The sequence below is a fragment of the Rhea americana genome, unplaced genomic scaffold (assembly GCF_003343005.1).
Source record: "Rhea americana isolate MKP2758 unplaced genomic scaffold, rheAme1 scaffold_78, whole genome shotgun sequence".
NCBI classification, from domain to species: Eukaryota; Metazoa; Chordata; class Aves; order Rheiformes; family Rheidae; genus Rhea; species Rhea americana.
The window spans coordinates 3,169,482-3,182,124 of record NW_028186956.1 but is presented as its reverse complement, the minus strand read 5'-3'; the positions used below and the strand labels follow the sequence as shown (position 1 = coordinate 3,182,124).

At 37.8% G+C, this 12,643-nt stretch overlaps 1 protein-coding gene across 1 annotated transcript in view; it reads right to left on the bottom strand.

The window, feature by feature from the left end:
• PIEZO2 (piezo type mechanosensitive ion channel component 2) overlaps positions 1-12,643 on the bottom strand; it is a 253,796-nt gene that overhangs the window by 157,443 nt on the left and 83,710 nt on the right. Inside the window, exon 5 of the mRNA XM_085322513.1 lies at positions 4,161-4,203. Coding sequence (XP_085178639.1) covers positions 4,161-4,203 — 43 coding nt within the window. The remainder of the gene's footprint in view (positions 1-4,160; positions 4,204-12,643) is intronic.

The window sequence follows — 12,643 nt, the reverse complement described above, 5'->3', positions numbered from 1 at the left end:
ACATYGCAATTAGCTTATTTTTAATGTCTCACAAAACAATCAATAACAAAAAGACCTTCATGTAAATCTATCAAACCCAGATACACTCCATTTAATTGAAAAGCTCTTAAGTCTAGTCATTTCCTGGATACAAAGCTACTTTACCCAAGCTCCAGCATTTTTAATTTATCTCACACTGAAAAGCAGCATACTCAACTCACAAGTAATGCTTACATAAAAGCGCAGCAATCAGACCTCTTGATGTCTCTGTGTTTTTCAGGATATGAAGACAACAGCAATGTAAACACTCTACTACTGCAGAATAAACATCATGTAACCACAAAGTAGTCATGACATAACCTGTATATTATCTGGGCTTAATTTTGTGCAATGCAAACTGAGTGTCTGCTTTTCTTTCTGTCTCTCAATCTACCCTAAAATAGGCTGTCAAGAGGAACATTTTATATAGATTTTCCAGTGATAAGCAAAGACATATTCCTCCTTAGGTCATGACTTCRAATGACCTCCTCTCTGTGTATCTAAAAATCTTGCTTCCTCCTGGATTGAGAATGTTCTTGGTCAAACAATACATTTAAATGCTATTGATATTTCACAGCTGACTCAGATATGCCTAAGTCAATACCTTACGGAGTATATGTTTTTAAATAGCAGAACATATGCTGCTGCTTGTTTTCTTAGTATTCATGTAGAGAATAACAAAATGTCTCTACAGGATCAGACCCAAGACAGATCTAGTCCAGTACCCTGTCTCCATCAGTGGCCAGAAAGGGATGTCTACTAAAGGGTGTAAGATGGGGAAAAATGCCGTGATGCATTCCCAGAATAATCTCTGAGTTTGGGGGATTTGCAAGTCCAGGATTTATATTTATGCGAATACAAGTTATATGCACTTCCTGCATCAATTACATATGGTAGTGTGTATTCCTTTGGTTGCTTTGGAAATGATTTTTTAAGCTTAATAAATACTGATATTAAGCATATATGCAATATGATACAAAACAAATATTGCTAAAAAAAAGAGTTAACTGTGGACTTCATATATATATATATAATACATGGATCTTTTAGTGAACAWTTTTTTTTACTTGTTGCTTTTTCACTTGTTGATATATGTTCTATAAAAGCTTGCACTAAAAATACAAGGAAGATGATAGGAATATTATGTATCATTAAAAAAAACCCCACATCTTATGTTTTYTACTCATTTACAGGACTACTTTTTCTTGTCTTCTCTCTGTCTAARCTGATATGAGAACAATTCTGCTTCCATGACTATAGCAAATCAAACACATTCAAATCTTTATCCCATCAGTGTTAATGTGCATCTTCAATTAAAGTAATTACAGAATGACAACCAATCTGTCAGGGTGCAGAAGTGTTGTCTGAAAGGTGTTCTTTCTTTTCAAACCAGAATGTCAATAATGGGATATGTACCCATTTAGTTAAATATCTAAATATTTGCCTCCTCTCAGGTAGGCTTCTTAGCTGTAGTTCAGYCTATCAGGAATTCTCTGCGTTTCATGTGGTACATATGTGACACATACACCRGTCCTTTTGGTCCCCCTTGCTGGTTTGAAACACCTCACAAATTGGAAAGTGCTTTCTAATAACACACCACAAATAAAACATTTCACAATATCAGTTTAAACAAACCAACCATTTTCCCTTTGCATGTTCAATCCATAGACCTGAGGTATCAATTCATTATATCATTACTCAAAATCATTTTTTCCCCACTGTGATCCAGGSAAACAGTACCAGCAGGTGATCATACTGAAGCTCAAAGGGAGAACAGAGCAATGAAAGAATCAATATTTCACCGTAGTGTACTCCAGACATGTATGATATCACRATGAATGAAATGCTCATTGAGAAATCAAATTGGATGTAACTTGCTAAAAAAGCATAATCTACAAAAAACCCTCAATCTTACTAAACCTAGTGACTAAAAGTGTACATTTTCATTAATGCACAATTTCTTTTGCAGTGCTGTTAATACTCTACCTCTAAACAGACCACATCCAGTAAAATGTCACAATTAAGGAATTTCTAATCTGATTCCTGATTACGTAGTGAGTCATCTCAAACCATAGATGTTTATGAACCAAAGCTCCTCCACTGTTGCTGTAACAGTGTGTTATTTCCCCTTTCAATCGGTTTTCCTTTCAGTTGATTAATACTGTGCCTTACACTATCTACAGATTTAAATAACCTGCAGGTTAATGCACTTTAKAAGTTTTCTAAACTAATATAGAAAACTTCTAAAAAATATTAAGATAAAAATTTAAGTCAGAAACATTTCAAGATTAATTTTGATGAGAAACTCATTCAGGTTTATTAAATATTGACACTACTGAAGACCGTGAAATCTGCCACTCAGCTTGCCTATATAATTGGGCACTTTTATGCTCACAGTGCAGTAGAAGAGACATTTTCATGTGAAAAATGACCTAAGTCTTAAAACTTCTGACCTAAGTCTTAAAATATTTTTAACTCTTTGGAAGCTGTGAAATGAAAAGACCARTGTTTCCTCAGATCCTTTTGCATAGCCACTGGATTATAAACATTCCATCTCATTTTGGATTTTCAAGTTGTGCTAATAATGTATGGCAATAAAATGGCTAATTTTTTGCAGATTAAAATGTTGGTCTTTACAGGAACAATTGGATGAAATTGGTATCAATTTACAATTGGTACCAATTTACAACTGTATCTATTTACAATAGAAATGCATTTGAACTCTTGATTTTATTTGGTGGAGGAAAAGTGCTGTTACTATTCTGCAATATTTTAYTTTTAAAATAATCAGAGCCTGTAAAGCTACAAAGATAGCTCAGTACAGGTGACAAGCTGACAAGTTCATGGAGACAGAGCTTTATCACACTCAWAAATGGCTTGCTTTTCTGTTTTCCCTTTAAGAATCAAAAATACAAGGTATCAATGTTCACAGTAATATTTATGAATGTGAGAGAACAGAACTAAAATATAATCCTTTCTATGTACTACTTTGTGTACTATGTTAAAAACAGCACTACCCTKCAATTTTCAGAAAAGTAACATTTAACATGGGAAGACAGCCTTAACCCTTCTCTCCAGGTGCCACATGTCTAGGGGAAGACCAGAGAAAGTCAGGTATTTATTTCTTCAAGTAGTATTAGCCAAGCAGAAAAGAATGATATAGAAATGACTTTTCATTTATTCCTATCRAGATCTGAAGATCTTAATTATAGGTAGGAGCTAGCATATTTAAACTTAAGCATCAGTTTTGCTCCTGGGAACTGCTTTCTGCCTTGAGTAGTAAAGATTCATTCTGGTTACTTCATGATTAATATAGCTATTTATCATCTTCAGAAAGGCCATATTGTCTGTAGGTTTTGCTGAGCTGCTGCAGACTATGCACAGCATGCACTTGTACAACCTGAAGAGGAATCCCTTCTTGCCCAGTCAACAACAGCTCAAGCACACCTGTGTATAGCTGCAAACTACTCTATTAAGGGATAGCAGCAAAACTCAGTGTGAATGTGGAGCAGATTCTTCTGCTTACCATTTGTAGAAGAATAAAAATGGGATTGAGCACTTCAAACTCAATGCCAGATTACTCTTCAGTGAGCCTGGTCTAGTTTAAGCTCCAAGAGAGACATATGTTTCTGGTATGATGACCTTGTGGTTTAGTTTGGCTGCAAGAACCTTTTGCACTTGAGGAATGCTGAATTCCGAATTTTCCTCTGATGCTAAATAGCTCTCTGCCAGCTTTAGTCCTCTTTCAACTTCATTTGCTTTTGTCAACTAACATGTCACAAGTTAGAAGTTTAATGGAAAAAATAATATGAACAAGAGCAATATTTTCATTCATAAGTGAGACTTCTGCCCAAATAGTGTTGCCTTTTTTAATACTAACACGCTACATAGTCCCCAGCAAAAGACCTTAAGAGCCAAGTTCATATCATGGTGAATAAGTTGCTTCAGATCACTTATTGAAGAAAGAGGACAGAAAAAAAGAAGCTGAACATATACGTGTATGACAGTGCATAACTTCCTCTCTACACTTGAGGCTACAGATACATTTGATCAGCTAAAATAAATAATTCTGAAGTCCTACACATGCCCAGTTTTTYTTCCTTTTCCGCTTGCACCATTAAGGAAACAAGTTGATGGCTTACCTTTCAAAACCAATCTGCCGTAATGTTTTCTCCCATGTTGAACCTACACAAAGAGGAGAAAAAACAAATACCCTCAGTAAAGAACTTTTATTGTATGATCGCTCTTATTCTGCCATTTTCTCTGTGCACCTGGAGTCTATACAGTAAGGCRATTTTTCCACCCCAACAGAAGTACTTGTAAATAACATCTGCTTTCCCCAGAGTGAAGAACTGTTAAGAGAGGCTACCACTGGGTGACAGAAGCGTGTGTGGGGATTGCAGCTTATACAAGTCCTTTACACTGCCAAGCAGCCGGCCACTGCTACAGTTCACTGCAAATCCAAGGGTGGTCTCCTCAGAGCAATGTGATCGGTATCTGATCCTGAAAGCGCTGAGCTGGCATCTTACTTCACACACTCTTCACATTTCAGCTTTTCATTTTACTATAGTGTTTGTCTGATTCTTGCTGAAAGCTTTACAGCTCCTTCTGAAATCCAGCCCTTTTATTTTTAAGCAAAGCATGAAGATGTGTTTCTGCTTTACTGCTTAACTCTTCCTACTCTTACAGAGTGCAATAGGCTCATTTACTCTTTCTCCAAACAGCTGAAGACTGAGCTCCCCAAACTATACACACGGGCAGACCCAGTCAAAGAACTGCCTTCRTTTGAATTTCTCATGCAATCGATACAACCTAGAATTTCTCAAAAATAAACCCCCCAGGCTGCAAGCATTAGGTCATCGGTTTTCAACCTCTGGTAATTGCTTCTTGTTGCCAGTCTCTTTCTCATGACCATACTGTGGCCCCATACATACGGACTACCAAGAATATATGTATCTCAAGCCATGCAAGTCTGCGAGACAAACATATAGGAGGACATGAAACAAGGTCATTTGCTCTCTCTTTACTCTCCTGTGGGAAATACAACTGGAGTCTGAACAACTACAATTCTTTTTCATTGCCTCATTATACTTAAATTGAAACTGGAGAAGTGATAAAATCTCCTGTTGCTGTAGCATTCGGTCACCTAGGAAGAAGCGTTTGCTCAACTTTGTAAACAGCACAGGTAACTCCCTGTGAGTAACATTTAGTAGCACCAGAGAAACACAGAGAAAAATAGTAAAGCCCATAAGTACTCAGGAGGTAAAAGAGCTCAAGGAGAGAAAAGAAATGAAAAAACCAACTTTGTCAGATATAAATCTGCAAAATTTCAGGATTAGACACATTCTGTGCAGCAAATCCCCATCTCTAATAAAAACTATAACAAAAGAAGGGACTATATCCTTTCCATTGACAATCAAAGCCTTAACTTGCCAAAGTAATGTGGGAAAAGTAGTGATATACTATGAATAGCAAGAAAAAATCTCTGTAGACCTATCTCTTACCATCAGTACCTTTCCATTCTGTTAAAGGCATCAGCTCAGAAATCAATTGCCTTAYGTGTTTGCAGCACAGTAATAATCTCTAATCTGCAACAGGTTAAGTATTTGAATAGGACCTAGTAGGTACTTTTTACCTTTGAATTCAGGACACTTACTGAAGATCTAAAGAAGAATCTAAAAAATCCACTTTTGTGAACTTTGCGTTTTTTTAATTCTAGCATTCAAATTCTTTTTACTCTACTGAATTTGCCAGGTTACTCCAAGAAGAACACACTAAATTTCTAAAGCAATGATAAAATTTTCTAAATAATCTTATCTATCATCTTTCTGGTTTGCAAATCATAAACAGAGCAAATCAACACTGAAGTTTATTTATTTATGGGGCTAAGTTGTGCAGCGTTTCCTTGCCCAAAGAATTAAGCTAACATAGGCCAGTCAAMAAAAAAAAAAAAAAAGTCACTTAAAATGTCAGTCACAAGCATATTTTCAGGGGAAGGCTCTGCAAGCATTTAATGATGAAGCAAATAGTTTTGGGTAAAATAGTTTTGTTTTTTTCTGTTCAGGACTGTAAAACTAGTGATCAATGTAAAATTATTTTTTATGACCCCCAYTGAGTCTAATTCAGATCCATATCCAACAGAGTACACAGAGATAAGAAGTCTTCAAAACTGARGTGGAGAAAGCTTTACCTTTGTGTTAAGGGAAAAAAATTGCCAAGTTCTACTTTGAAATAACTGAAAAATTTACACTAGTTGATCAGTACAGGGAGTTTCTACTGAGACACATATATTTGCTCGAGGTGAAGCAAGATTCCTACCTGCAGACCAGGCTTGAACACAATTCTTTCCACCAACACTATGTCCATATTTTATAAAAAACGTCCTCTTCATATTGCATAAAGAAAGTCCTCTAAAAGGCACCKTTAAAGGTAATGAGAAGCAGGATTGCAAACATTCTAACATCACATGCTTATTTCTAACAAATATAAAATGAAAAATCATGTGTAACACAATAAAACAGTTAACATTTCATCGAGAATAAATTCATTGTGATAAATAAAGACCCACTCCATTAATATCTTCTATTATGCTTATTTCCTCAACCCTTCACCTTCTGCACACTAGAGTATATCTGTTTTTGTGCAGCACCAATGGATCAGAGCTGCCTGCGCCCCTCCGCAGGTAAGCACAGGGCAAACACAAGCAATTCTCCATAGAGCTTATTTGATGCTCCTGGCTCTGAAAGAATACTCAGTAGTATTTGAAGACTGAAGATCTGAAGACTATTGAAGGAAAATCCATCAACAGTATTTCTTGAAGCACGGACTATTACTGGCATCTTTAGTCAGTATTTCTATTCCTTCCACTGTTTTGTATACTAGTTGCATGAATTTTTCACCCCAACGTTGGCTAGACTTCAACTTCATGATATATAGAGGCCTACAGAAAAAAAAAAGAGAGAAAAAAAAAAGAAAAGGAGAAAAGGGAATTGTGTGTCTCCATTGGTTTGAAATCATCTTTTGGCTGGAGCTGGTTAGCAGAAAGCTCTTTGAAATGCATGCAACTCCTCTGAAGCAAAGCCTGCCAAGAACACAACTAACATTTCATATTAAAAAAATATACATCTTTTTTATGGAGTCCTATTTTAAAATGTTTATGATCTAAACACTCTGTTTTAAGACTTGCCAGCTTCATTCTCAATGGTATCAACTTCTACAGTGCTCTAACAGCCAAAAGCAAATACCCTGAGGTAACAGCAGCACTAAGAAGAATAACGCTATTAAAAGTCTAGAAAACKTATTATTTGATTTAAACATTACCGGGTGCTTCCAAAACATTAAACAAGATTTAAGTCACGTAATTCTCTCTAAAATCAAAACAGGAGTTCTTCATGAATTAAAGACTTGATCTTAATCCCAAAGAAATCAATAAGAATTTGGCTATTCAATTCAGTGTTTCTCTGCTGGGACTATGGAAAACATTCACCTGTAGACTGTCAGAATCAATCCATTACCATTTTTTTTTTTACTAAATTAATTTGGCTTCTCTTTGCTTTCTGTGTTTTACCGTAATGTCAAAAATGCCAAAACTGTTTATAAGAATATCTTAATTTGGTATTCAGGTAATTAAGCTTTTGTTCCAAATACTTGCTCTGAAGTGCCTGACCAGTCCCATCTGTTCCAAAGGTTCTGTTTTACATTAACAGCACTAGTTTTAAAATTCTTCAAAAAGATGAAGCATAATGTACTCTGAGAATTACTGCTCGCATTTAACAGGAACAATGGGAAAATGCGTATCATGCTCACTACGCACTTAATGAAATCCTAACATAAGAATGGAATATGAGACTTAATTAGATAGAATGAAAACTGTCTTTGTGAAATAAAAAAACTATATCTTCTTTGGCAGGTAAGCTTTCATTTAGATGGGAGTTTCTGTTTTTGTTTTAGCTTGGTTACTATTATCTGCTTACTGTGAATTGCATGAGAGGAGAAGACTCATAGTCCTCTACTAGGCTGCTTACTTTTATAAATCATGGTTTTGCCAAGCTGCTGAAGTGCAACAGAAGGCCTAGGGAAAACAGAATAATRTRTCTGATAAGTGATTTTCATCCCTTTATGGACGTTGTGCAGCTATTCACTTTGAGCCTTATCATGCTGTATCTGCCAATACAGTCGAGGTCTGCAGCTATTCAAGGGGACTCTGACATGCATTGTAAATGCGTGGCAAAAGCTCACACCTCCAGTACCATCCCCATGCATGTATGCATGAGGGTCCCTACAGACCTGACTGTGTCCYGCGACTAACCATGGCCCTGCTACCTTCTCCCTCCATCAGTAAGTGCCTGCTGCAAGAACACTATGTTTGTGTCTGGCTCTGATCTTGAAGCTTTTTATCAATACAAATCATAATTCTTTCATTCTTTTCTCATTGTGATCTGACATGAGGACAGGAGGTAAAAATCCAACTTAATTGAACCAAATAACACTAYTTGCCATTTTTCAATAAGCATTAGCATGAGTCTATCAGAATTAAAGAAAACAGTGGGAATAGTATGTTGAATAGCTTCAACACTTACAATAGATGGACAAAATATATGTAAACTACATCAACCCAAAGTAACAGTTCATGGGCCTGGAATTTTTGGAGACTGTCAATGGAGTATCACAAAGAGTCACCCAAGCTCACTGAAGGAACAAGCAAGCTACCAGATATAGCACAGTCACACTTAGTTCATGAGACTTTCATGCAGGCATGACATACATAACCCCGTTACGACATGTTACAAACAAGCAGACATTCTTCTTAGGTTTTCTGATTATCAGAATTGAATTGGTCTTTCCTCTAAGGCAGCGAGGGACACAATGTTTTAAAGGACCTGGTAATTTTTTACCGTTTAGAATATTCCTACCAATTTCAGAATTTTGATCCGACGTCTGTGACACTTACAGAATTCTATGCACAAGCAAAAAAATCACATATTTAAGAGAGACAAAACCGTGATATAKAGCACTCCAGAAATGAAAGGAAACACTATTAATTTGCTAAGCCAGTCTATTGTGGCTGCCACTCTTAACTCTATTTCTCAAACAGCTAAGCCAAGATCAGCACAGAAGTCCACAGAAAACATCCGAGCTAGACTAGTTGCGGACCCAAATATCAATGTCCACACGTACACCATCCGAACGAGCTGCATGTGCACACTGGCTCGTCCTCCTAGAGACTCTCTTCCAKTAGAGACCTGCACATCATCTAACCCACCTGAGGATTCGCAAGTCTCTTCAGCAGACTGAGGCGCACTGCTCTTCAGTATCTTCTCCTTATCAGCCAGCTAAGAAACAATTACTCACCAGGATTGCTAACTGTCTGAAATGTACACAACTGCAATCGATAAAAATTTCCATGTTTGGAACATGCTATTTTCAGTAACTTCAGATGTTATTTATAGTCACTTGTTCCCAGTAGCAAGCTTTCATTTTCTCCCAAACATAAAAGTTTTCCAGAAATTCTACCTTTTGGATTTTTAATGGACATAGAACCTCTGGTTTATTAAAAGAACTAGCAAATTAAATATAGCAATGCATAAGGCACGGGAAAGCATTTTTTGTACTTTATCCATAGTATCATATTACAAATACTTACTTATTTGCATATTATACATCCATATAGCTAGCTATACGAAAAGTATCTATTATAAAAATGAGCATTTCTCCCATGTGAACTGGCATCAGGTAATATCACCTCAACGTTTAGCAACTATCTGTCTATCTGAAGAAACAAATCTCTCTTATATTTGCTCTTTCTTTGATTCCAACTATCTAGGCTGCATCCTGCACTCACTGCTGTGGCATCTGACCACCACAGTATATATATATTTATATATGTATATGTGTGTGTATATATATATATATATATGCACACATATAAAATCTAGGATAATAACATTTCTTTGGAAATGAGGTCTCTTAATGTGGCRTATTACTCCGCTGTGTTTATTACCCTGCTGGTGGTTTAATTTGGATCAGGAGTGCATTTCTCCTTGGGGCACTCCCCACGCTTTGGGTTGCGTGGCAGAGCTGGATTCCTTCCACACGCAAGGAAACCGCGCTCCAAGCACACAGCTACCGCGTTTCAACCGCTAAGGGGCCGCGTGAGCAGACCGGAGCTAATCCACAGGAACCCCCTGCCTCAAAACATGCAGGGTGCAGAGGGCAGGGCCTCAGCACCGACATCGTCACTCCCGCCTCGCCGCAGTGCTTGCAGAGGCTGACTCAGCTCATGACACCGCACACCAGCCCAGGCCCGGGCTGCCCCAGAAGGGCTTTCCAGTCACCCAGAGGGCCAAAAACACAGGTCAGGGTGAGGGTGCCCATGCTTGGCACCGCTTTTTGGGCTGAATCCCCCACGCTCAGTGCAGCCACACTCCCCACAAAACCCCAGTGAGCCGGTTCTGGCAGGCACAGCAGCAGATTATTTCATTTTTAGAACAGTTTTGCAGGGAGAAGGAATAAAGAAAAAAAAGGGGGGGGGCTATTACAGCGTGCTGTGCCTCCTGAATAGACAAAAACCAGCAATAAAGCAGAGTGGAAGGCCAGCGGTCTAGGCCTCTGCCTAGATCAAATAAATGATGACTAAATGCATACCAAGAAAGAGGTCATATTAAGAGCAAAGACCAGGCATTGCAAGTCTTTACTTGCCTTCCACTCATACCAGCTTTCAACAGACTTTTGTCTGAATAAAGAGTACACATCTGATCCCTGCATGATAATGTCATGGGAAAGATTTATTTTGTATTTTCTGCTGTGAGGCAAATATTAAATTATTATCATGAGATATAAAAATTGCTTTCTAATTAAAAAAAAAAAAAACTTGACTCATTCCATGTTAACCGGAAAAATAATCATCATCAAAACACGATTTCACTTCTAAAGARATTTTAATGAGTGGGAAAATTTACTAATAAAATGAGCAGACTAGGAATATAGAGCAAAGTGCAATAGTCCTGACACTATGATCATGGGCATGCACAGAGAGATGCATACTGCTTAAAATAAACATTAAGAAGACAACAGCTATGGTAAAGTGATTAACAGCTGTATCTGGCAGCCTCCTCTCCCATGCTGTGGCTACCCTGCAAGCTCTGGCTGCCTGGAAGGGCCAGCAAAGCCCCCACAGATGAAAGGGGACCCAAATGGCAGCTGCTCCATGGTACGATACAGGTCTACCCCACGTTTTCTGGTTTGGTTTTGGTTAGGACCAGAACTAAGGAGAGAGAGGAGAAGGATTTTTTTTTTTTTTTTTTCCCAGTGATCAGTAAACTTGAGTGAGGTAAAACAAGCTGAAATGCTACTTGGGACATCTGAGATGTACGTGATCCAGCATCTTCCTGCTCGCTGGTTAGAGGATGTAAATGGAAGTGGGGACAGATCCATCGGCAACCTGAATCCGAGCCCCCAGGGCCTGAACGCCGCAGTGGCCAGCTCACGCTGCTCCTCCTGCTCCGCAGTAGTGCGCTTTCCCATGGGAGACCCCATCTAGACTGAGCCTAAGTCACGTAGAGAATTACTTTCAAAGAAGCGTGCATTTCAATTAAATCAATTCTTTGGCTCTATTTTGGACATTCCAAAGGGTTTAGTTAAAGCCAGTATTTTCTGAACTATCCTACACAAAGTACGTAAGGTGTTTGATCCCATGAGGAGCTGGCTCCATCCTGAGCTGCTGTGGAGCTTCAGAGGACCTCTGTATCTTTCTGAAGCAAGACTAGCCAAAACGCCAAGACAAAACTGTATCAATTCAACTATATCRATTTAAAACATGATTTTACCATCACACAGAGTGAGGCGCAAAAAGAACASTGACTTTGAGCTTGCTCCAAATCTACAGAAATAACTGGAAAGATTTACATCGAGTTCATGGGCTTTAATAAATTGGCTGAAATGGAAATAACTAGCCATAAGGAATAATAATAAAAAAATCTATTATTCAGTAAAGTGAATAACAGTTACTAGTGCTACCTCAGTGATAAACTGCTGATCAGACAAAAAGGATGCAGGATTCTACACACCATTCATCTGGGGAGAATAGGAGTGGAGGAAGCAGTAGTTTGAGAATTTGAAACATTAAATACATGGGACACTGGACTCATTCTTTCTATATCTTAATATATCTTTAAATATGTAGAAGTACTTACTGGAGCACAATCTGTTTTAAATGTGAAGTTTATGTATTTTTAATATGGCAATCACGCCCCCTTTTATAACTGAAGATGACTCACACAACAGGGGAAGCGATATGGGAAGACATAATAACTTGGGAAAAGAAAATTTGGGAAAGTAATTTCTACATTTCTTCTTCCATGTGCGATTTGTTTAAAATGATCTCCAGGTAACAAAAAGTTAATTGAAATTGGCTGGATAGCTTGGCATTGCTCTTTAATCAGCTTGTTTACAAGGACGAGAGCTGCCATGGTTTCAAAAACAGTAAGGACTTCTTTTGTCTGCTTAGGTATAGTAAATCAAAAACACTTAGAGACCCTTTCCCTCAACACGTACACACTTAAAATCACTCTTATTTTAATCTCATTTCATTTCAAATCTAGTTCCTGCACAAAGCAGCGAAACAGCA